At 47.0% G+C, this 26169-nt stretch overlaps 1 protein-coding gene across 1 annotated transcript in view; it reads right to left on the bottom strand.

The window, feature by feature from the left end:
* Positions 1-26169, bottom strand: part of ASIC2 (acid sensing ion channel subunit 2) — a 269391-nt gene that overhangs the window by 12151 nt on the left and 231071 nt on the right. Inside the window, exons 4-6 of the mRNA XM_058703609.1 lie at positions 4022-4172; positions 1948-2004; positions 418-571 (exon numbers count right to left, since the gene is read on the bottom strand). Of these exons, the coding sequence (XP_058559592.1) occupies positions 418-571; positions 1948-2004; positions 4022-4172 (362 nt within the window). The remainder of the gene's footprint in view (positions 1-417; positions 572-1947; positions 2005-4021; positions 4173-26169) is intronic.

The raw sequence follows: 26169 nt of genomic DNA, 5'->3' as shown, positions 1-26169 counted from the left end.
ATAGTCTGTCTCTCCCTCTCTCTCTCTCTCTGCCCCTCTCCCGCTCGCTTTCTCTGTCTCTCTGTCTCTCTCAAAATAAAGAAATAAACTTTAAAAAAGTCTCTGAAGCTTTCCTTGAGGGCAACCCCATGTGAGGTGCAGTCAACCAGCCTCCCTTCCTGCCTGTATCAGCCTGTAAAGCATTCAGACGTTCGCTCCTCTCTCAAGACTGTAAGCTCCTTAAAGGCTGGGGGAGGGGCTGCTTCTTAATCATCTTTGTCTTCACTTTCTGAGTCCTAAACACAGAGCTTGGCACACGGCCGAGGGTCAGTTCACTTCTGCCAAACGGAGCTTCCCTCTGCCCTCCTCCTCGACTGCCCCCAGTTTCTCCTGGGTCCATCCCTTCTCCCTCTGCCTACCGGTGCCCACTGAGCTTACGAGATATATTTTTCTGATTTGTTGAATTTCTTCTCGAGGTACTTGGCTGACGTCTTGCTGGGGATCTTCACCATGGACAGCTCTTTGTTGTAGCGGGTCAGGTTGCAGGGTGTCCTGCAGAGACAGTAATTACTGTCCTTCTCCGCCAGCAGACCTGCGGGGGAGAGGGGGGCGGGGCTTAGTCAGCTGTGGGGGCGGGGCCCCCGAGTTCCAGCCGCTGGGGAGGTGGGGGCGCGGAAGCTGGGAGGAGGGGCCATCCCCGGGAAGTGAGGGGCGGGGCTGCGGAGATTAGGGGAGCTGGGCTTTGGCTATAGATTGGTGAGGGTGTGAGCGCTCTTGAAAAGTGCCCACTCTGTGTTTCCCTTGGTCCTGTTCTCCTTCCACTTCCTTTATTATTATGTTGTCCTTTAAAAATTGTTGAAAGGCGCCACTTTTGGAGAATGGGTTCCACAGGAGTCCTGGCCCCTTCAGCTTCCCAGAGCCTTCTCTGCTCCTAGCCTCAGTGTTCTCATCCACAAAGTGGGCCTCCCGTCACGGGCAAACATGAGAGAACATTTAATCTAAAATCCAGGGCTCAATGGTATTCCCTCTGAGGCTCCTTCCTAGCCAGAGCCTGCCTCCGGTGCCTGCTGGGGTAGGGTGCAGGCAAAGATTCTCAGTTCCTGTCCCTAGAGGCAACCTCCCGCATCTTTTCTGCTCCTGTCTTCCACTTAGGAAGGGGTGGCTAAAGATATCACTTCCTTCCCTCTGTCTCTCTGATCATGGCAGTGTTACCCATGGGATTCCATACTCCAAGGAGAGATGTCTTTGTACACATCTTTCACTCTTCTCTAAGGCCGGCGCCTCCCCCCACAATCAGTCCTTCTGGAAGCATCTGGACACAGGAGTCCAGAGCTGTCCTAGCTTAGCTCCAGCAAGTGCAGCTGCTGAACGAACTTGAGTCCCTGTGATTTAAACATGCTCTCTGCTCGTCTTGATCATAGACCACTTCCCAGGTGCAGAGAGAGGCAGGCAGGTGGAGTGAGTCTAGCTTTGGGGTTGTGGCTTGTTTGTGGGATCTCCTGCACCTGAAGTTTTCCAGTGGGGGAATCCAGCAGTTATTCCAACCCACGAGCACCCAGCCAGAGGAGGAGGAGGGGGAAATGCACAGCGGCTGCCCCTTCCCCCCTCCCCTACCTCCTTCGGTGCCCACCCGGATGTCTACTGTTCATTCATCCTCTCTCCATCTCTGTCCCTTCCTCTGTGCTCCCCAGTGCTCTCCATTCCCCTGAAACCCACCCCTTCTCTACAGCACCTCTCTACTTCCTCTCACTCCCCCAGTGCCTTGCCAGCCCTCATCCGCCTGCATCAGTTTCCTCCCCTCTCTCTCTCCTGCCTCCTCTCCACCTTCCTCTCCAGCTCCTACAGTGCCACAGCCCCAGCCAGCCTCTCCTCCCCCTCCGGTGCCCCTTCCGCCCTATCTCTCCCACACCCAGAACACCTCTGAGGTCTCAAGCTCAGCTCCCACTCCCTTTGTCCCCCAGTACTGACCTAGGGCAGGCTCTGCGCACTCCTTGTGCTGCTCAGGAGTACAGAAAGGGGCATCCCCTGCAAAGAAGAGACACAAGGAGACGTACTCAGGCAGCAACCCCTCCCTCCTGGGCTGGGGAAAGGGAATGCATCCTGCAACTGGGGAGGAGCAGCAGTCCCCCGGCAGTCAGAAGGGAATCACCCATAAGAGCTGGGGGCAAGTGGGGGCGCAGTGTTACCCAGAGCCAGGGGATTAGGTCTGCTCTGCTCTGGGAGCTTGGGCAGGTGAATATAGGGTCTGCCTAGCTAACTTCTCCCAGATTGCTGCGCTGGCCCAACTAGCTCAGGTGGGTGACAGGTGAGAAAGCCTTGGTGGCTGAAAGTAGAGACTGGCAGAAAGCACCTCTTCCTCCAGGCACACATCTTCGCCTTTAACTCACACGGGTACCTCCGGAAATAGGAAATACTGTGTCTGTTTCACCCCTGAGAGTCTTGAGGTTAAAGTATCCTGCCTTTCCAGGACATCATTGCTAGCAGTGATGGAGGTGGGTTTTGAATACACTGGTCTGACCAGTCTGACTCCCAGGCCAGGGCCACACCTCTGCTGTCTGTGAACAAGCCCCACTTTGTAAGTTTCTTGCCCTTAATTCGGTAACAGAGATGCCAGTAAGAATGTCATGGGTAGAACGGTTAAAACCTCTACTGCTTGCTTTTGGCTCAGGTTCCATGGGGGAACCTTACTGGCTGGTGATCCAGTCTGAGCATCAGGCAGGTAACATTCACCAGTGCTGTATCCTTCTCTATGGTCTCTCAGTAGAAATCCAGACGCCACCCCCCCCCCCTCCCCCAAACCCCGGGCCCGGCCTTTTTTTTTTCCGGGTGCTAAAATTAAACCTACCACAATGTCCTTTCCTTACTATTTCCCTAAACACCCTTTTCAAGAGCTGAGAGCTGGTATGCTTCCTTCTGTCCAACAATAACAATGTAACTGGTGTTTCTCTTTTTGCTCTGTCTTCTGGGAAGCTCAGAGGCAATTTTAAAGATCAACAATAATACAATTAGATTTCTAGAAAAAATTACTGATTACTGATGAAATAGTTAGAGCTTAGCTATAAGCTAAATCTGAGCATTGGTTATAAAAGAAAACATTTGATAATGAACTAAATGTCTGATATAAGGATTTAGTTAAATAAACTTAAAGTATGATATGACCATGAAGTAGTAGCCATTGAATAGGATAGCAAAGTTCCCAACACATAGTAGATCATCAGTCAATACTGCTTTTTGTTCCTCTCCGCATGTGCTAATAAAATGACCACTGACTTTTGCACTTTTCTATTTTAGCCTAATTTTATCCTCCTAACAACTAATGATTGTATTTTAGAGATAATGAAGGTAAGAACAGAGAGATTTAGTAACTTGGGCCAGGTCACACAGCAGATAAGTGGAGGAATCTGAATTAGAAGCCAAGGTCCCTTCCTCCCAGCTTGTCATCCTTTCTTCTCTGCTGCGAAACCAAACTCTTCATGCTTGAATTAGCCCTCACGCCATGCCCCCTCCCCTGCACCCCCACCCCACCCCTCGTGCTCCTGCCTCTGATTAGCCGACTACCTCTAATAAGATGGCTACATGCATTGTTAGTCTGACACCAGAAATATCAGCACATGCGCATCTATTTGCCAGCTGAGGGACTTTTGCCTCATCTGAAAGAGTGCTAGACATTTGGATGCAAGAAGGAAACCATCTGGATGAAAGCAACAGACACCTGGATGTTTGAACAGGTGCCACACCGGGATTCAAGAATTGCAAGGGCTCCAATACCTGGACACTGAACCCTAGGAGGTAAGAGCAGCAAACAATTAACAAACACGTTGAGCACTGGCAGGAGCATTCTTTAAACATCTGGACACTTCTGGACACCAGGATGCTGCCCTGGTTGCTACACTGGTTGTTTCCATCTGCTGTCCACGTGTTTGGGACCAAGTACTAGCCTTTCCCAGAACAGCATCCCTGTGGGTCCTCATGGAATGGGTACAGTGGTTCCCGCTAGGGTGAGAAGTGCACAGAAGGTCTCAGGCTGTCCCTTGGCACTGACCTGGCATGTGCACCATACGACAGTTGCAATTCTCCACGATGTAGCGCGTCTCACAGTCGATCCGACAGGCGGTGATGCTGTAAACAGGAAAGAAGTCGAGTCCCATCTCTGAGGATCGGCACTCACCCCACGGTGGGGGCAGGTATGTGAGCTGCAAGACAGGAAGGTGAGGGCAGCAGTCAGCCCTGGAGGTTCAGCATCGACAGCCTTAATAGCGCATTCACTTACTTATTCAATCAACAAACGATTATTGACCATCTGCTACAGGACAATCTAGCTCCATTGACCTCATAGGCTTTCCACGTCTGCCTCCAATACTCATTTTCCTGTCTTGTATAACCTTCCCATAAAGGCCAATCTCGAAGTCTCTTACATTTGCCATGTGTCTTTCTACCTCCATACTTTGTCATCTCCAAACTCTTGGAATGACCTAACTAAATTCTACCTTCTTGGCTGGGAACATTGGGACCCCAAACCCAGACTTGGGGGCCAGAACCTTCAGAGGGTCCAGGAAGAAATGGCATAATCAATGTTATTTATGATCTGTGGCCCAGACTAGATCATTCCTCCAGTGTCATGCTATGGATGAACTCCTTTGGGGAAAATGTCCTTATTCTCAGAGGTCCAATGTCCATAGAATGCTGTCATGCCTATGGTACATCCCTGCTGGGACTAGGGAAGGTGAAGGGCGAGGGAAATGAATGGCTGTGAGCACTTATGTGTGAAGCCCCGAACTAAATCCTTTATATTTATCTTTTTTATTTAATTGGAGAAAAAAAAATGCAACAAAATGCATGTTTTTAGAGCACAGTTCAACAAATTCTAAAAAATGTATACACTTGACTGGGGCCCCTTGGTGGCTCAGTTGGTTGAGTGTCCGACTTTGGCTCAGGTCATGATCTCACGGTCTGTGAGTTCGAGCCCCGCATCAGGCTCTGTGCTGACAGCTCAGAGCCTGGAGCCTGCTTCGGATTCTGTGTGTGTGTCTCTCTCTGCCCCTCCCCTGCTCTCTCTCTCTCAAGTAAATAAACATTAAATTTTTTTTTTAAATGTATACACTTGTGAACCTACCACTTAAATCAAGACCTAAGACATTTAAAAAAAAGTTTACTTATTTATTTTGAAAGAGAGTGTGTGCACACGTGTGAGCAGGGGAGGGGCAGAGAGAGAGAGAAAATTCTAAGCAGGTCCTGCACTATCAGTATAGAGCTGGACGTGGGGTTTGATGCCAACCATGAGATCATGGCCTGAGCCAAAATCAAGAGTCGGTTGCTCAACCTACTGAGCCACCCAGGCACCGTAAGACCCAAGACATTGAAAATCACCCCACAGAATTCCTTCCTCTCCCTTTCCAATCAATCCCCACCCATCCCCCCAGCCAATCTCTGTTACGGATTCTACCACCATAGGTTGGCTTTGCCTGTTCTCATCCTTCGTGTAAATGAGAACCTACACTGGGTATTCTTTTGTGTCTGGCTTCTTTGGCTCAACATAATGTTTTTGAGATTTATCCACACGGTTGTGTGCCTTAGTTCATTTTTTTTTTTAATTGCTGAATAGTTTCCCAGTGTATAAATATACCACAATCTGTATCCATTCACCTGATGACGGGCCCTTGGATTGTTTCCAGTTTTGGGTAATTATGAAAAAGTCCCTGTTAACATTTATGGACAAGTCAGTTCAGTTTTTGGACACATACTTTCATTTCTCTTAGGTAACCGGCTAGGAATAGAATAGCTGGTTTGTTAAGTAGGTCTCGGGGTAACTTTTTATATGAAACAGTGAAACTGTTATCCATAGTGCTAATAGTACGGTCTTTCATTACCACCAGGAGCGTATGAGAGTTCCAGTTATGCTGTACCCTTGCCAAATCTTGATTTTGTCCATATTTCTAATTTTAGACATTCATGTAGGGGTATAGTTATATCTCATTGTTGTTTCTATTTGTGGTTCTCTGCTGATTGATGATCTTGAGTGCAATTTTATGTGCTAATTGGCCATTCATATATTATCTTTTGTGACATGTCTTTTCAAGTCTTTTGCCCATTAAAACAACTTGCTTACTTCTTACTTTTATTATTAAGCTGTAAGAGTTCTCCATATGTTCTGGATACAAGTCCCCTGTCAGATAGCATGTACTGAGAATATTTTCTCTCTACCTCCCATAGTTTGTGGCTGACTTTTCATTTTTTTAATGGTGTATATTTTTCCTACTTTTAAAAATCCCTCATTAAGATGTCATTTACAAATAATAAAATGTCTCAACTTTAATGGACAATTTAATGAATTTTTACAAGCGTGTACACCCTGGTAACAAGCTTTCCAATCAAGATACGGAGCATCTCCATTAACCCCCCAAAGTCCCCTCCCCAGCCCTCAGGCCATCACCGATCTGCTTTCTGTCATAAATTGGCTTTGCCTGGTCTAGGATTTTATATAAATAGAAGCATACAGCATGCACCCTTTTGTGTCTGGCTTCTTTCTCTCAGCAGAGTGTTTCCAAGATTCATTCATGCTCATGCATGTCTCAGTAGTTCATTCCTTTTTATTGCTGAATTTTACTTCTTCCTTTCTGGTCTTTATTTTTTATTTCTTTTTCTTGCTTCAGCGCATTGGCCAGAAACTGTATATTGTGTAACGTTGGAAAAAACTGAAGAGAGAAGATATCCTTACCTTGTTCCTGATCGTAGGAGGAAAGGGTTCATTACTTCATTATTAAATGTGTTAGGTATATATATATATATATATATATATTTTTTTTTTTTTCCCCTAGAGGCCCTTGTCAGACTGAGAAAGTTCTCTCCTGTTTCTAGTTTGCTGAGCACTTTTTACCTTTACTGGGTATTGAGTTTTGACAAATGTGTGTCCTGTTTCTACTGAGATGATCACATGATTTTCCTCCTTTGTTCTGTTAATATGGTGAATGATATGGATTGATCTGTAGATGCTGAACCCACCTTGCATTTCTGGCACAAGCCCCACTTGGTCATGGTTTTTTTAATTATCCTCTTTATATTGTTGCTGTATTTAACCTACTAATGTCTTGTGGAAGATTTCTGTGTCTATGCTCATGAGTGATATTGTATTTAATTTGCTTTTCTTGTGATGTCTCAGTCAGGTTTGGTATTGTGGTTATGCTAACTTCATAAACAAAATTATAAATTGTTTCCTTTCCTCTTTCTCTATTTGCTCAGCTTGTGTAGGCTTGGTATCATTCCTGTCCTAAATGTGAAGCCATCTGGACTTGGTGATGGTGTGTGTGTGTGATGATTTTTAATTATGAATTCAATTCCTTTAGTGGATTTAGAGACATTCAGACTTCCCATTTCTTCTTGTGGTGGTTTTGTTGTGCTGTTTTCCAAGGAATTTGTCCATTTCATCTAAGTTGTTGAATTTATTAGCATACAGTTGTGTATAATATTCTCTTATCACTTTTTAAATGTCTGCAAAATTGGTAGTAACGTCCTCTCTTTCGTTTCTGACATTAGTAACTGGTGTTATCTCTTTCCTTGTTGTTTTTGATTTCTAATTTAATTATGCTTTGATCAGGAAACATACTATCCATGTTCCTTTAAAATTTACTGAGATTGAGTTACAGTGCAGTGTATGGTATATCTTGGTGAATGTTTCATGTGCACTTGAAAAGTATGTGTATTCTGTAATAGTTGGTGCAAGTGTTTTATAAAAGGCAATTAGGTCAAGTTGTTGGATAGTGTTGCTCCAATCTTCTATAGTTTTACTGAGTTTTTGTCTAGTTATTCATCAATTGCTGAGAGAGAAGTGTTCAACTTTCTAACTAGGACTATAGATTTGTCCATGTTTCCCTTTAGGGCTATTTTTGCCCCTTGTGTTTTTGAAACTTACCATGAGGCACCTACACATTTAAGATCACGATATCTTCTTGAGGGATTGATTCTGTTATCATTGTGAAATAACTCTCTTTATCTCATACAATATATTTGTCTTGAGGTTTACTTTGTATAATATAGTCATACCAGCTTTCTTTTTTTTTTTTTTTTTTAATTTTTTTTAACATTTTTTATTTATTTTTGGGACAGAGAGAGACAGAGCATGAACGGGGGAGGGGCAGAGAGAGAGGGAGACACAGAATCGGAAACAGGCTCCAGGCTCCGAGCCATCAGCCCAGAGCCCGACGCGGGGCTCGAACTCACGGACCGCGAGATCGTGACCTGGCTGAAGTCGGACGCTTAACCGACTGCGCCACCCAGGCGCCCCCATACCAGCTTTCTTATACTTACTGTTTATCTTTTCCCATTCTTTAATTTTTTTTGTTCCACCTTTTGCTTTTAACCCATCAGAATATTTTTATATTTAAGGTACATTTCCTGTAAACAGCCTATTTGAGTACTGCTGTTTTACCTTGACAATCTCTGTGTTTTAATTGGAGGGTTTAATGCATTTACATTTAATATTATTTTTGATACAGTTAAGTTGAAGTCTACTATCTTGCTCTTTGTTTCCTTTTTGTCCCCACTGCTATTTCTTCCTTTGTTCTACCTTCCTTGACTCCTTTTGGGGTAACTGAGTATTGTTTTAGGTGATCATTCCATCTCCTCAATTGGCTTTTGATTTATACCTCTTTGTATTATTATTTTTTTAACTTGTTGCTCTAGGATTTACAGTTTTCATCCTTATCAGAATCTATCTTGAATTAATATAATACCACTCCACATATAATTCTATTTCCATCCCTTCCTGTCCTTTATGCTATTGCTGTCATATATTTTACTATTACATCTGTTAAAAACACCATGGTAGGTACACTGTTACTATTTATGCCTTAAGCATCCCATTAATTTTCAAAGAAGTTAAGAAAAAAAGAAAACATTTTATATTTACCCACATGTATATCATTTTCCCTGTTCACCATTCTTTTGTGTAGATCTGAATTTCCATTTGCTATCATTTCTCTTCAGGCAGAAGAACTTTCTTTATTATTTCTTTTAGTATGAGTTCACTTGTGGTAAATGGTGTCCATTTTCATTTATCTGTAAGAAGTGTTAATTTTGTCTTATTTTTGAAACATATTTTGGCCATGTGTAGAATTCCAGCTTGTAATGTGTTTTCCCCCTCAACCGTTTCAAGGGTATTCCACCATCTTCTGGCCTGTTTTTGATGAGAAATCAGTCATAATTTTTTCATTGCTCCTCCTATGTATTATGCCTCTTCTCTCCTGACTACTTTTAAGATGTTGTTGTTGTTGTTGTTGTTGTTGTTGTTGTTTTAGGATTTTAACTACATCATACCAGACGTGGTTTACTTTGTATTTATCCTGCTTGGGGATCACTGAGGTTCCTGAATCTGTGGAATGATGTTTTTGAACAAAATTGAAAAATTTTTAGCCAATATTTCTTCAATTATTTTTCTCCTCCATTCTTTGTCTCTCTTCTTTCTGGGATCCTATTTATATGCATGCTGGTTTGCTTGATACTGTTTCACAAATCATGGGTGTTCTGTTCACTTTTATCAGTCTTTTTTCTTTCTCTTTGTGTCTCATTTGAATAATTTTTATTAACCTGCCTTCAAGTTTGGTGTTCATTTATTGTTTTCTATATAATCTTCTCATAATCCCATCCAATATTTTTAAAATTTCAGGTAATTGTATATTTTAGGTGTAGGTTGGTATGTAATTTTTTTTAATTAAAAATGTTTTTTAATGTTTATTTTTGAGGGGGGGGAGAGAGAGAGAGACAGAGTATGAGCAGAGTAGGGGTATGAGCAGAGTATGAACAGAGTAGGGGCAGAGAGAGACACACACAGGGTCTGAAGCAGGCTCCAGGCTCTGAGCTGTCAGCATAGAGCCATACACGGGGCTTGAACTCATGAACTGTGAGATCATGACCTGAGCTGAAGTCGGTGCTTAACTAACTGAGCCACGCAGGTGCCCCTAAGTTTTTTTTAATGTTTATTTATTTTTGAGAGAGAGAGAGAGACAGAGCATGAGTGGGGGAGGGGCAGAGAGAGAGAGAGAGAGAGAGACAGAATCTGAAGCAGGCTCCAGGCTCTGAGCTGTAAGCACAGAGCCTGATGCATGGCTTGAACTCACGGACTGTGAGATTATGACCTGAGCCAAAGTTAGATGCTCAACCAATTGAGCCACCCAGTCCCAAGGTGTAGGTTGACATTTACAAAAAGTTTTCATATCTTGCCTAAAAGTTTCTCATCATTTATATCTTTCTGTAATAGTTTAACATGCTTATCATTGTTATTTTATTGTTATATACTTAAAAAATATTTATTTATTTATTTAGAGAGAGAGAGAGAGAGAGAGCAGGAGAGGGGCAGAGAGAGAGGGAGAGAGAATCCCAAACAGATTCTGTGCTGTCAGTGCAGAGCCCAACGTGGGGCTTGATCTCATGAACTGTGAGATCATGACCTGAGCTGAAATCAAGAGTAGGACACTTAACCAGCTGAACCTCCCAGGAGCCCCTAACATGTTTATTATTGTTATTTTATTTTTATTATTAAATTTTAAAAAATGTTTGTTTATTTTTGAGAGAGAGAGAGAGAGAGAGAGAGAGAGAGAGAGAAAGGGAGGTACAGAATCAGAAGCTGGCTCCCGGCTCTGAGCTGTCAGCACAGAGCCTGACATGGGGCTTGAACTCACAAACTGTGAGATCATGACCCGAGCTGAAGTCAGATGCTCAACGGACTGAGCCACCCAGGTGCCCCATATTATTGTTATTTTAAAGTTACTGTTTCTAATTCCAACACGGGCTATATGCGGATCTGTTTCTACTGGTTGTTTATTTTTCTTTTCATATTTTCCCTCTTTTTTTTTTCATATGTCTAGTAATTTTTGATTATATATAGGGGACAGAACCCTTTACAAAATTTTTTTAATGTTTATTTGTTTTTGAGAGAGATGGAGCATGAATGGGGGAAGAGGAGAGAGAGAGAGAGAGAGAGAGAGAGAGAGAGAGAGACAGAATCTAGAACAGGTTCCAGGCTCTGAGCTGTCAGCACAGAGCGTGATGTGGGGCTCAAACCCGGGAACGGTGAGATCATGACCTAGGCCGAAGCAGACACTTAACCGACTGAGTCACCCAGGTGCCTCTGGACATAACCCTTTTTAATTGTATCCTGGATGTTGCGAATAACTCTTTATAGTGACTCTGGGTCAGTTATCTTCCTCTGAATAGTATTGAGTTTTGTTCTAACAGGCAGTTAAATCAATGGTGAATCACTGGTTTTGTTTGGTCTTAGAAGGACTATTTAGGCTCTGTTTACGGATGGGCATATTTTAGTTTTGCCCTTGATTCTGGACTATGCCCTCTGTCTTGGGGTGTGATCTTAACTCCTGCGGAATGACTCATCTGGCATTTCAGTGGCAAGTTTGAGGTATTTATGAAGTCTCTCCAACTTGGTTGTACTTGGATATCAAGTCTGTCTCCCCTCAGTGGCAGCTGCTGAAGCCCATTTCTTTCAACTGCTGTTTTTCTCCTGAGCTTCCGGGAGTCCCTCCCTATCTGTATGAAGTTCGAAGTTCAGTCTAGGACTTTAGGGAAGTTTATGTAAAAATTTGGGGGCTCCCCATCTGGGGCCCCTCCTTTCTAGGATTTCTTTTCCCAATTTTTGGCCTTTCAGGCAACCCTAAATTCTGACTTCTGACTCCTTAACTTAATGGCTGCTGTCTCCTGCTGGACCTCTATCCCCAGGATTCCCTTAGAACTTGGCGTGCCTTCACGGGGAGGTCAGGTAAATAAATGTGTCCTTCACTCATTGTGGTTCCCTTCCTTCAAAGGCTGTGTAGCCTCCCGTTTCTGCCTGCTGTTAGTCTCTCTCCAGTGCCATCAAATAGTTTGTGCAGAGTTTATAATTGCTATTTCCAGGAGAGTTTGTCTGATATAAGCTACTCCACCATTACTGAGAACCAAAAGCTTCTGTACTCATTTTATGTAACATTCACAGGACTCCTTTGAGGTAGATGTTTCCATTCTCATTTTATTAATGAGAAACTTGAGTATCAGAAGGTTAAGTAGCCTGTCCAAGATCACAAACCTAATCAGTGGCAGAGCCAGCAGATGGACCTGGGAATTTCTGACTCCAGCCTTGTGCTTATCACACTACACTGCCTCTCCAGGAACGTGGCTGTAGGAAGGGAGACACACTCCAAGGAGGACTTTTCAGAGCGTTTCTCTTCCTTTTTATCTAACGGTTCTTTTCTTCATTCTTCCTCATGGTTTGCTTTACTCTTTCATCTTTAGAGCTCATGAGTTGACCAGGATTTTGCACAAATTTCCTGTATGACCTTGGATAAGTCACTGCTCTCCTCTGGACCTTAGTTTTCTCATCTGTAAATAGGGAAGTTTGGCGGGGTAGGGGGTATCCTATGATTAGAATGGATTGGATCCTCTATGTTGCTCAATATTGGATCATTAAACACACAAACTGGCTTTGGGAGAAATGAATCAAGCCTTTTGGCAAGGCTGGGGGTCTTAAAATGATGTAAATTCACTTTGGAGGGGGAGCTCATTTCTTTGTCTTCTATTAAAACAGGTGCCCACGATGGGCGCACCAGGAATGTAGCTGGTGAAGCTCTGATGGTGAGGATCCAAAGTTTGTTCAGGGTCAGCCACTTCCCTTTTATTGCAGAGGTCATGTCCCGGATGCCCCTGCTACCCTGCTGTGGCTGGTTTGTTATCTGTTCTGTCAGCTTTCCTGAAGCCTCACACACAGTAGCTGGAAAATCACAGCATGTAAAGCATCAACTCTTGCTTACCAATGAGTGTCTGAAAGCCGGTTGGAGTATTTGTTTATCCTGGGCAAGCAAAGCCTCAGGGGGACCCTGAAGCACTGTCTTCAGATATCTGAAGGGCTGTCTCAGGGAAGAATGAGATTTGTTTTCTGGCTTCCCAAGGGAAAGATAGACACAAGAATAGTTGTAATAAAGGAAGTGGATGATGGTAACGTTTATGCCTGCTGCAAGCACCGTGGTAGGCACATTACATGCCTTACTTAATTTAATCCCAAAGAAGGATTGGGGTGCCTGGGTGGCTCCGTCGGTGAAGTGTAAGGGTCTGACTTCAGCTCAGGTCATGATCTCACAGTTCATGGGTTCGAAACCCGCTGCTGGCTCTGTGCTGACAGCTCAGAGCCTGGAGCCTGCTTCAGATTCTGTGTCTCCCTCTCTCTCTGCCCCTCCCCTGCTTGTGCTCTGTCTTTCTCTCTCTCTTAAAAATAAATAAACATTAAAAAATTAAAAAAAAAGGAAGGATAAATTCTGGCTCAACTTTCTAACCTCCTGTACAATTCAAGAATAAAATTACCGCCTTGAGAGTGAATTCCCCATCATGAGGGGTGTTCAAGCAGAAGCTACGTGAATCCTTGGCTGGAATGGGAAGAGAGAGAGAGTCAAGCACTGGGTGTGCAGTACCTGAGAGGGCTTCTAAGGTCTCGTAAGTCTCAATGTCTAATCATAGATCCCAAATCTATTCTTTCAGTTTGAGAATTAGAGGCAGTGGAACGAGCCAGATAGAATCTTGAACCCCACTCTTTCACGGGCCAGCTGTGTGACCTTGGGTAATTCGTCCACGCCCACCGTTAGTCTCCTCCTCTGATCAAATGATATCAGTGCCCTGCAGGCGACAGGTGCTCACCAAGACTTGGTTCCCAGCCCCATCGCCTAATAAACTCCTTCATGTTCCTCTGCCCTTTCATTTATGCAACAAACAGCTCACAGCTCCCCCTCTGTTCTCCTATAGTTCAGTTCCATAGACCAGCCATCTCTGCCCTTTTGGGGTTGAGTTACTTTGAGTTGGGTCTATTATGATAAGGACTCTTGCCAAGTCCAGATAACGCCAACCCACTAGATCTAGGGGTCAGGAGCTGGGAGAGAGGAGAGACGCCCGGGATTGAGCCTTGGCGTGTTCTCGCATGTACCTGACATCTCACCCTCCCTTACCCTTTTTATCCCCTGGGCCATGGAACTTTGGATAATTGCTGAAATTTATGAGCCGAACAAAGAACTCAGCATTTTTGCGGTGGAATATTCTGGTGCTTGCCTTTCAGTGCTTCACTGTCTTGAGGCTTCTGTCCACAGTTGTTTTCACTTTATAGAGAGAAGCTTGTGTTTGCTGCCAGGCTGCCTGGGGACATCCTGTGCTGTTCCTCGCTCCCTGGCTTTCCCTGCCTCCCCCAGCCCACAGATCCCGAGGTGTGCCAGCAGGTGGTGCTACAGTTAGCACAGCTGCCCAAGGCCTGTCTGCAGCTTGAGCAACCCGGAGGGAGTCAGTGGGTCTCCCTTGCCAAGCATCCTGGACTTTTCCTTGTGTCTGCAGCCTCCACTCAGGCCTTGGCTGCGATGCTTCTTTGGTTGGGGGGGGGGGGGTGTACCGGGGTTGCAGAGGTGAGTAAAACGGGGCTCCTGTTTGCCCCAGTCCTGCTCCTGCCAGCATCATATGGATGTCCCCAGATCCCTGGGGCCTGTCTTCTGCCTCTTCCCCCAGCCTGTACAGCTGAAGGGTAGTGGGCAGAACACGGCACCATCACTGATAGGCTAAGTCACTTAACTACTCAGGGCCTCAGTTTCCTGATCTGCAAAACAGAGCTAATAATTTGCAACTTACAGGGCTTCCTTGCAGGTTAGATGGGAATAGGCATGGCACCTTGCACAATGTTTACACGTGTTTGTTGTCTTTAGGTTAGGGAAGCACTTACAACAGTCCTTCACTCAAGGTGTCAGTCTGGTGGCTGGTCCCGTGTGCCTGTCCTAACTGGCATCCCCTCTCTAGCCATACCCATAGATCTCCCTGCCCCCTGGATCTCAGGCCTCTTAGTGCAGGGTCTGGCACATAGTAGGTGCTCATACCTGCTTATTGAAGGAATTGTCCCACCCTACTTTGTCCTAGCCAAGTACAGAGGAGGAGTGAAAGGGGCTGTCTGCTCCAAGCCACACAGAACTTCTTGTGGAAGGAGCCGCCATGTTGGTCCTCGTAGGCTCTGCATTGACATAGGCTCAGCACCAAATCACATCTGAGTCCTGGACTAGTAAGCAGCGGGCTTTCCTGCGTGACCTCAGGCATGCCACTCAACCTCTCTGGACTTCTCTGTCCCATCTGTAGGGGGCAGGGCCCTAAGGTACTATGCTCTGAGAGGTCTCAGTTTCTAGGATCAGGTGACCATGAGGTCCCCCTACCTCTTAGCCAGGCCCTGTGATCTCCCTCTCATTTTTCCACTTTCCACTACAAGTGCCAACTTCTGCTCTGCCCACCCAGATGGAGGGGGATTCAGAGCCTGCTTTTGAGACATAATTTTCAGTTTGATGCTTTTATTGCATCCTGCTGAATGATCTAGTGTGTTCACAAATGATCATATTGTACTCCTTTTAAACAATACTAAAATCAAATAAAATCCCCGAATCAAATCTACCAATGAGTCAGTAACGGTGGCAGCAATGAGGCCTCAGGGGAGACATGTCCTGTACAGAAGCAGTGAGGTGGCCCCATCCCCCATCCCTGCGGGTTCAGTGACAGTTCAGCCCATGAGGTCAAAGCACAAAGAGATAGCATCAGGAAGAAGCGAAAGTCGTAGAGACTGAGCAACAAGGACACCTGCCAGTTTGCGAGCACTTGCTACGTGCCACGCCCTGTAGCAGGAGGGCCGGCAGCTTTCAGAGCATCGTCTTTTTCAGTCCTCACAATGACTCTGTGAGAAGAAGTACTGTGTGCCCAAAAGACTGACTGTAGACTAACTGAACGTATAGCGGCAGCCAGAGCATTTAAGCGACTATGCTCATGGAATTAGAACCCAGAAGTCTACACTTGTTACAACTACCTCCATTGCTTGCCTAAAGAAAGAGTCTACCCCAGGGAGGGGGGCGGGGCACAGGAAGTAGACGCAATTCTTGGGTGGGTGGGCAGAGTTTGGAGGAGAGATTTGAGAGATGGGAACATGGGTTCTTCAGATCCCAATACGGGAAATACTGCATAGATTGATTGAACAGTTTAGTCCTCCTAATAACCTTGCCAGGCAAATACTGTCATCCCCATTTTACAGATGAGCAAACTTGGGTAACTTGCCCAACACCACACAGTTGAGAAGCGGCAGGGGCAGAATTCAGACCCAGGTCTGTCCAACTGCAGGGCTCCTGATTGGGGGTCAGGAGACCTCCTAATCTTGGCTCTGCTGTTACCCTGCTGTCCTCTCTAGGGGACTTAGCTTTTTCATCTGCAAACCCGGTGACTGCTCCCCCTGCCCTCATCCTGGGTACATGGCAGACATCACCAATCCATCACAGATATGGTCTTAGAACTTAAACACTGCCATTTCATTGAAATTGGAACCAAGAGGAAATGTATTTGGGGAGGCTTCATCTGTAGAAACCATCAAACTACTCATCAGTGAATATTCACATAGAGCAGATAAGTGCTCAGCCTGAGCAAATTATTATATACTATGTAAAATTCAGAATGTGACTTACTTGTAAGAAGAGTGACCATAACCTGCCCTCTTAGGTAGGAGCATCCCTGACTGGTGTTTGGACCATTTGGACCAGAGGAGGATTCACCCAATCAGAACTCAGCGATGCCCCAGTCCTGCACGGAGTCCCACACAGAGTTCTTTGTTGTGTTGGCTGGAAACTAGTAGTAGTAGCTGGTGCAGCACTTTGACAAGCAATAAAAATCAATTTAAAAATTACCCATGGCTGGGGTGCCTGGGTGGCTCAGTCAGTTGAGCGTCTGACTTCGGCTCAGGTCATGATCTCACAGTTCGTGGGTTCGAGCCCCGCCTCGGGCTCTGTGCCGACTGCTTGCTGAGAGCCTGGAGTCTGCTTCGGATTCTGTGTCTCCTTCTCTCTTTGCCCCTCCCCCCCTCACACTTTGTCTCACTCTGTTTCTCAAAAATAAATAAATGTAAAAACAAATTAAAAAATTACCCATGGTTTGTGACTAATAATAAATAAAAAGGTGTATCCATTGCAAATATGTCTATGAGTGGGAGACAATAAGAGCAGAAAATGGTGAATTGTTTATACAAAAAAGCAAGAGGATTTTTTTTTAAAAAAAGGCTATAACTTGCCTCATTCTAATATGACTTTCACCTTTGGCTTTGCTGGCCCTAGATATGCCTCTGAAGCTCTACAAGAATCCTTCTAGCTTTGGTTGGATAATAGCCAAATAAATAAATAAATAAATAAATAAATAAAAGAAAACTCTCTACAGTTTTATTTCCATCCATCCATACATCCATCCATCCACTCATCTACCCACACCTGCCCATCCACCCATCCACCCACTCATCTAATCCATCCATCTACCCACACCCACCCATCCACTCATCCATCTATCTATTCATAAATCCCTCCATCTACCTGCACCCATTCATCTACTCATTTATTAATTCATCCATCCTCCCATCTACCCACACCCACCCATCCACCCATCTGTCCATCCATCCATCCATCCATCCACCCAGACCCACCCATGCATCCATCTACCCATTCACCTTTCCATGTGTCCAATAAACATTTATTTAGCATGTATTCTGTTCTAGGAACACTGGTAGAAATTGAGGCTATGACAATGAATGAGATGTGGTTCCTATGACCATGGGACTTGCAGCCCGGAAAGAACAGACATGCACATAAGAAAGCAAGCGCTATAATGGATGACACCATACACAGGTAGTGGGGGCACTGGGGACAGAATGGCCAGGCCAACTCAGAGTGGAGGGCTCAGAAAAGACTTTATGGAGGGGGTGGTCACTTCAAGCTGAGTCAAGTAGGACTATGTGGTTCACTGTGCAGAAAAGAAGTGGGTGGAGGGAACTGCTGGGGCAAAGGCACAGAGGTAAAGAGAGGCCTGGCCTGGCAGGGGAGCCTCAGATAAGTAGCAAGGTGAACGTATGGGTGTCAGGCAGGATTGAGCTGCTCAGTGGCCTGGGTGACTGAAAGTTCTCCATGATGGTCACTGTGAATCTCGTGCATGCAGTGAATATGCATCGCTAGCGGGAGACAGTCCCTGCTAACCCTCCCCTCCCTGCCCTCCTCTCCACTGCTGATGGAAGAGCTGCCTTGGCGGAAGAGGGTTTTTAGTGTGCCTGTGCATGCCAGTGCACCATTATAATCACATCTTCATCCGGACACAATCTCCAGGGCAAGTGCCGTCGGCACTGGCAGTGTGCTCGTGGCAAATCGCCTTGGCGCGTGATTTGTTGGTGGAAACAGGCAGAGGCAAAGTGTTGCTTGCTGGGATGCAGGCAAGGAGGTGGCCTCACCCAGAGGAATGAGCTTGGAGGCACACAGGCCTGGCTGGGCCACTTGCAGGCCAAGGTACAGGGTATCTCCACTCCTTCCGGGTAGAGCTAGTGCCTTCCTTATGTGTTCCTTCATCTTTTCCTGTCCAGGCCCGGACAGATTATCCCCTTGGCTTGTCAGTGCTGCCGGGGTCCTCAGGGTATAGAACTAGGGGGTCCTGAATCCCACAGTCCCTTCTCTGACCTACAGTCTCAGCTCTGTAAGCTGGAAAGTGGCCATTTGGGTTCCAGGCTGCATCTCTGCCCTGCATTTTCTTCTCTTCTTCTTCTTCTTCTTCCTCCTTCTCCTCCTCTTTATTTATTTATTTTTTTTCCTGGCTTCATTTCCAGCTAAGAAAACCCCAGTCCAACTTCCACCCTCAAGCATCATCGACTGAGGAGTCAGGAAGAGGCCAGCAGTCTGACCTCTCTCTATGCTGACCTGGACTATCAGAGCTGCTGCGGACAGCTGTGCAGGGCGTGCACTGCACAACAGCAGGAGGTCCCACTCACAGGGACTGAAGTGTGAAAGTCACCTCTGGAGAGTGCACGGGCAGCCCTGAGCAGTCTGTTTCCCTCTACTGCTATCCCACCTGGGGCTTCACTCGCTCCTTGGCTAGCCATCTAGCTTCAATCCCGGTCACCCCACTGTTTCCCCTTCAGATACGTTCCCTTTACAGATTGGCCTCTGTTCACAATCTCTTTTAGAATGGGGGACTTTGATGACCTTGCTTTTGTCAATGGGTATATTTGAAACAGAAGTTGGGTCTGGGTTGAAATGTTCACTTAACAGGCTTTCTTAAAGTGGAACACACCTCAATGCATTTCCGACAGTTTTGGTTCTTGGCTCCTTTCAAAATCCACTTTCCACACATTTGAGTGGAAGCAGGGTTGGGAGGAGTGGCCCATCATCTTGGGGTGCCTTCTGCCCAGGCCAGAGAGAGTAGGTGCTAGGTGGGCTGGACATAAGGCACGCCTGTCCAGTTCTGGCTTCCACAGCCTTCCTGAGGTCTTTCCCCCACCCTGGGGGCCAGTTACCCTCCCACCCCCCACCCCCACACCCACCTGTAAGCCTTCCACAAAACCTGGAACAGATTCTGGGCCAGGTAGGAGGGTTTTCAGCCCACCGCGCGTGCTTTCTGGATGTTGTCGACCCACAGCAGCAACCACATGCGTGGCTTCATGAATCTGCACAAGAATTCTCCAGGTGGGGGTTGGGCAGCTTCCCTGAGGGGCTCCCAGCAACAACTCCCACCCTACACCATCCCAGGAGACCTCTGAAGGCCCAGCAAGGGTGTCAGAATGGGCCACGGCCGGCTGCCTTCTCCCTCTGGGACTCTGCTGCTGCAGCAGGGACCCCAGAGCAGAGTCCACCCTGGAGTGCCTGCAGAGGCCAGGGATGGATTTCCTCTCTGGGCTGGTGACACCGCATGATTAAGGCTCCAGCTGCACCCCTGCAGGGCCTGAGATGGCCCTGCAGGGAGGCTCTGTGTGCACAGAGCAGTTGCCATAAAATTCATCTTTTGTCACCGCCTTCCTGTAGCTTTTCCGTGGCCTTCCTGTAGTTTTTCCGTGGGGGTGGTGGATGTTTACGGCCATAGAGCATGTGTGGATTCTGGAAGGGTGAGTCAATCGAAAGTCTCTGCTCTTGAGCCACTTGGCTCTCGGACGCGAGGGCGAGTTCTCAGGTCTGATCCTTCCAGCTCCGAGCTGCTGGAGCCACATTTATTTGGATCTTATGTAATTTTCCAAAGAGGGGTACCTGCTTTGTATCTAGGCTGTTTATAACACCACACCGGGTTCCATAATTCTCCAAATAATTAATATTCATGGGGAGCTCATTACAATTGTGGAAGCCCATCGATCACCACCTATTAGTCCTTCGAACTGTGGTTCCCTCACCACCGTCCCTAGAAATGCCACCATCATCGACACACCGCGTCGTATTTCTTACACAGGCCAGAGTACTTTACAACTTTAAGGAAACTTTCTTTTCCACTAAATGATTCTAATTTTGTATGGCTGGGTTGGTTGTCTTGCACGGCTCACGATGATAATTACAAAGTCTAGGTATGCGTTTCCTCATCTGCATAACAGGAATAATTAGCTCTATTTCATAGGGTTGGAGGAAGCATTAAATGAGATACCCACCACAGCATTTGGGGCCGTGCCCCGGTGGGGGGCAGGGGGAACCTCCCCTTTGTGGAGATTTGGTACAGGTGGGGTGGAGATTCTGCTCACTGCTGCCCCTGGTGGTTCCCAGGATGGGCCATGGCTGCCTGAACCGCACTGGGAGGAGGTTAGGGAAGAAAACTGTGGCAGGGAACCCTGTTCACCCAGCGTGCCCAAGACCTTGACTGAAGGCCTGAAGCCCCACCCAGAACTTTGACAAGAAGATGTAAATGACCCATGAAGCCCTCAGGACAAGATGTAAATGACCCACGAAGCCCTCTGCTGAGGTTCTCTTTATACTGAATGTGGCTGCTGGGAAAATCCACCCCCGCCCGGGCCACAGATCTGAACAGAATGGCTATTCCTTGGTCTGACCTACCTCCCAGCAGGATGCACCTCTGTGCAGAGACAGGAAGCAAGACAGGGCATCTTTGGTTGGCAACATGCCATCCCTCCTCCTGCGTTCCCAAGAAGCCACGGTCTGGATTGGGGTCGATCAGACCTAGTGTCAGATCCGGGCTCTGGATGACCACCGACACCTGACACTTCTCTACAGGTGTCAGTGCCTTTATCTGCAAGGTAAGATGTATATTGGGTCTGTCATAGAGCTGGTGCTCAAAAACGTCATGTTGCCCATCCCGCTTTCCTCTTCCCCGACTCAGAGGAGCGTCGGAAGAAATCAGAAGCAATATTGACTTAACTACAAAATGCTCAGATGTTTTCCCTGCTGCTCTGATAAAGTAGGCTTTGAAGCGAACCTTCCCGTGCAAGTCTGGATCATCACAAATGAGCAGATGCAAACTGTCAGCCCACGAGGAAGTCCCGGGTGTTTGCCTTTCAAAGAGGAACAAATAACCCCTGTTTGAGCTCTTTGTGAGGCTCCCTGAGCTTGTCCCATTGTCCTCAGCACTCAGCCGTCCTTCTTGGTGGTGGGGAGGTGGCATATCCCGCCATTAAAGAGGTAGGGGTGGAGGGGGAGGCCCGGGCTGACACCCTCTGGTAGGCACTTTGCATAGATTAAGCATGAGGTAAGTACTGCTGTTATCCCTGTTATGGCAGAGGAGGAAACTGAGGCAGAAATCTGCGGAGACTTGCTCCAGGCCTCACTGCTGGTAAATGGTGGAGTCAGGATTCAGAAGCCCTGCACCACTGTCCTACAGGGTCTGCTCCAAGGTAGCCCTCTGTGTCTAAGCCCTGTGATGGCGGCTGCCGCCCCTGGAAAGAAGCCATTCATTATCAAAGACCTACTGCAGGATTCCTGCATGTCTCAGGATTCTCCGCTGAAGGTCTTTTTCCCTCTCAATGTGGGACTGCCACATTACTTCCATTTCACAGGTAAGAAGACTGAAGATCAAAGCAACATGATTGGCCTGAGATCATCTAATAAGTTGAAGGCAGGGTTCGGACAAGAACCCAAGGGTTTTGACTCCTGGTCATACCCCACATTGAGCCAGCTCTCTCTCCCTCCCTTGCCCCATCCAGCCCTCATTTTGGGTTACTGCCCAACCACCTGGGAGAGGCTGGATGATCCCACATGGGGAGTCGGCCATCACACTGACCACAGCCACAAATTTCAGTTTTGTCCTTTCCTGGGAGCCTCTTTAAGCATACTAGTAAGCTGACTTATCTCTGGGGTCTTCCAGAGAAGCCCCCGGCAGGCACCTTACTCAGGGATGGTACTGAGAGTAGAAAGAGTTATGGGTTTGTATTTGGAAATTCTAAGCTTGAAACTCAGCTTTACCATCTGCTGGCTTAGTGACCTTGGGCAGGTTGTCGAACCTCTTTGAGTATCAGTTACCTCTGTGAAATAGGAATATCATTCTCCGTCTTGGAGAGTTTTTATGAGATAACATATGAATCCAACACACTGGTTATATGACACATAGCAGGTGCGTAACATAGCAGAGATCTGGTCTTTTGTCACTGGCAGAAGAATCCGGAGTCTTAAGAAAATCCAGTTGGTAAAATGCACCCAAACCTGAGTCACAGCAAGGGTTATTGTAATTATTCAAGGATCCCTGATTTTCACAAAAGACTTGGCCAGGTCCTTTAAATGTCAGCTACATGTGCATTCTGCCACGCCTGTTTTCGAATCATTAGCTACTTGACAGCGACATTAGTGGGGAGAGAGAAAGAGCACAGCTCATGTTATGGAAAGCCAGCGCTAGGAGCCATTACCTGCTGGAAATCAAATCGGATCGGGAAAAAAAAATGGGTCTGAAAGAGTAACCCACGGAGAAGATTTCATTTATAAATATCTCTCTCACCGTCCTGCCTGGGGAGCCCATCCTTCAGTTGTTCAAGACAAGATATGAATGCAGAGTCAGGCACCCCCAAACGTTTCCCCCTAAACTTTAAAAGCCCGGTGACAGGTGATTGGAATGACTTCACAATGTAAGATGCCAAGCCTGTAATTGTTAATTCTTCTGGCAGTAATTTATCTTGCTATCCCTTTGGGTAGCTAAGCAGCTCCGATCACACGTTGCCCAATCGGCTTATACGTCTTCTTGATGAATCACTTTCGTTCTCTAGGTCCTTTCTCTGGGCTGTGGTAATTCTTGACAACTGGCTTAGAGCCTCTGTCTCCTGCGGGCGCGGAAGGGAAGAGCTATCTATCAGAAGGAACACGTGGAACACAGAGCTCCTGGCATTGGGGGAAGTTGGCAGGTGGGGGGTTGAACCTTCTTTTCAGGATGGAGAGGCCAGGGCATGGGATGCAGGACACGATGTGTGCTCACTGACCTCCCAGCACCCCTGGATCAGGGGAGGCTGGGCAAGCCCCATCCGATGAGCTCCAGTGAGTATCCAGGCATCTTCACTAAGAAAATGTCACGTGATAAACTGTGAATCCACTGCACAGACACACCCAGGCAGCATGGCAGAGACTGTGAGGGCTCAGGTATTGGTGTTCTGATCTTCTGCCTGGGGTGGGTAGGGGTTGCCTTTCCCAGCCCCCTTTGCCCCTAGGTGGGGCGTGTGACTAGTTTTCACCTATGAGATGTGGGTAGAAGTGATGTGGGACTCCTCTGCTGAGGCGGTTGAGGGTAGATGCCCCCGGAGGAGGATGGAATCATGGTGGGGGGGGTGGGGGAGAAACCTGGATCCCTAAAGAACTGTGTGGAGCAGAGCTGGGCTGTAGTGTGGGCAAGGAATAAACATCTATTGTGTCAACCCCCTCAGATTTAAGAGGGGATTTAAAAAATGTTTTAAATATTTATTTCTGAGAGAGACAGAGTGTAAGTGGGGGAGGTGCAGAGAGGGAGACATAGAATCTGAAGCAGGCTCCGGGCTCTGAGCTATCAGCACAGAGCCAAACACGGGGCTCGAACTCATGGACTGCAAGATCATGACCTGAACTGAAATCAGATGCTCAACTGACTGAGCCACCCAGACGCCCCGATTCAAGAATGGTTTATGGCAGTTAGTCTCTCATGCCTATGGCAGGCAATACCTGATATAGCAGAACTCAAATCCTCAAATGTAAGGAAATCCCAGGTGGCAGTTTATCCTGAGTTAGGCGGGTGGCTTCTACTAACCAGGTAATACATTATAACTCACTTCTGATGGCTGCTATGTGGACATCCAGCTATCACTCGAAGAACACTGGAAAGCCAAATCCTTAATTTTAGACCTTATGAATTGTTCCTATTGGGAGTTGGAGGGAAGGTCATGGTCTTTCTATAAAAGGTCTTGGACCTCCCCCTCTCCCTCAGCCTCCGCTGGATGGGTGAGAAGTCTTACTCCATCTCGCCAGACCATGCAAGTGTCCCCTCTTCTCCACAAGTTGAGACCATCACCAGCCCCCTCCTGCACCATTGCAATAGTCTCCTGACTGCTCCTCCTGCCTCCCATCTGACTCCGGCCTGACCTTCCTAAAATGTGAACTCAGCCGTGTCACCATCTTCCCTGATGAAATCCAAGCTCCTTTTCTTCCCGAGGCCCTGCTCGCTCTGCCTCACCTCTCCTCTTGTCTTCCCCCAAACCATCGGGCTCCCTTGGCCTCTCCACATTTGTTTTTCTGTCTCCCTACCTGGATGGTTCTTCCTGCTCCTTGGTCTGCAACCACCTCATTGGCTTGTAAGGCTCAGCTTGTGCCCCTCTGCCAAGAAGCCTTCTCCATCCATTCCTTCTGCCTTTGGACCGCCGTGTCCAGGCTTGGGTTTTATCCCAGCACCTGCAACACTTTATTGTAGTTATTGGCTGACATGCCCACCTCCTACTAGCCTTCGAGCTTTTTGGAGGGAGTCAGTGGGAGACAGATTTCTCTTTGCCAAAGCTGGCACAAGGCTGGGCTCCGCTAACGGAACTCTTGGCTCTGTGATAGCCGAGATGGTTACCATCGCAACTTTCCCTCCCTGGGCCTCAGTTTCTCCAAAAGCGAATCTGAGAGGCAGCTTGCCCTTGGTGGTCTCTTCGGGCCTTCCCAGCTTCAGTATTCCAGGATTCTATAATTTTACCACGAGCACAGCGCAGTCACGTGAGGGAAATCAATACTCAGAGTTTTTCCTGAGCTGTGTCTGTGCAAGCCACAATTCTTCAGAAGACTGTCCTCAGGGGTGCCTGTGGCTTTCAGCTCTGCCTGATGCCAGAGAGAATTTATCATTACAGAAAAGCTTATGGTGCAGGTTTAGTAACTGTGGCATCTCGGGCGTGCTGGTGCTTCATTTATCAAGTAAACACCGCTTGGTTATTTAGGCTTCAGTCATTGTGCTCATAAGCTATCACTCAGATACAAACGTTGGGGTAGGATGTCCTCTTTTATTGACCCCGATGAGAGATGGGCATGGCACGGGGAGCGAGGCCCTCTGGAGGCTTGCTACTTGGGACAAGGATGCTCTGATGCCGGGGCAGGTGAGGAGTGGGGGGCAGGAATTCTCAGCACTCTTCAAGCCACACCGTTAGCAGGCTCAGGGAGCTCTGCTGTCATGGGGCATGTGGCCTTGGGGAAGTTTCCCCCTTTACAGAACCCGTCCGTGTTGGCATTCGGGTCAGGGCTCTCCTTTCTGCATTTCCCAGGGTGGGTCTGGGTGGCTGCCTCCCTCCCAGCATGCTCTCAGAGTTCACTGCTGAAGCCAACTGTGTCTAATCCCGTTACCTTCATTGGTGTGGTTTTCATCTTTGGTTCTCTTTATTATTAATGTCTATGTCTTTGTAGCTTTTTTTTTTTTTTTAAGTAGGCTCCATGGCCAATGTGGGGCTTGAACTCGTGACCCGGAGATCAAGCATCACATGCTTTTCTGCCCAAGCCAGCCAGGAGCCTCTCAGTTACCTTCATGGGTTCAACAGCTAAAAATAGTGAGAATTCGGTGGATGTTTATAAAGCTGGAAGCCCCTCTCTGCCAAATGCCTGGCCTTGAGCATGTGGGATTTGGTCCCCCATGGCTTCCTGCAGAAGGATTCCTTGGGCATCCCCCACTCAGTTCCTGCCAACTGACTCACTCTGACCCCAGGGCGGCTCCTCACTTATTAATTGGCTCAGTTGCGTATTTCCCTGTCCTGCCCCAGGGCTACTCATTCCCCAAGAGCACTTCTGGTTTCCTAAGGGCTACCTGAGGTCAGCAAGTCTTCTGAGAACTTCCCACACCCTTGTCTACTTTGCAACCCTTTGTTATGGCTAAGTTTGCTCATTTGCATTTCAAGTCTTGCCTCCTCCAGGAAGCAGTCCTGGCTAATTCCTCCTTCTCCTTCTTCCTGGCTCCAGTAGCACTTCCCTTGATCAC

The sequence above is a fragment of the Neofelis nebulosa genome, chromosome 16 (genome assembly GCF_028018385.1).
Source record: "Neofelis nebulosa isolate mNeoNeb1 chromosome 16, mNeoNeb1.pri, whole genome shotgun sequence".
Taxonomy (NCBI): domain Eukaryota; kingdom Metazoa; phylum Chordata; class Mammalia; order Carnivora; family Felidae; genus Neofelis; species Neofelis nebulosa.
Note: the sequence above shows the minus strand (reverse complement) of the source record. Positions and strands in the feature narration are given on the sequence as shown.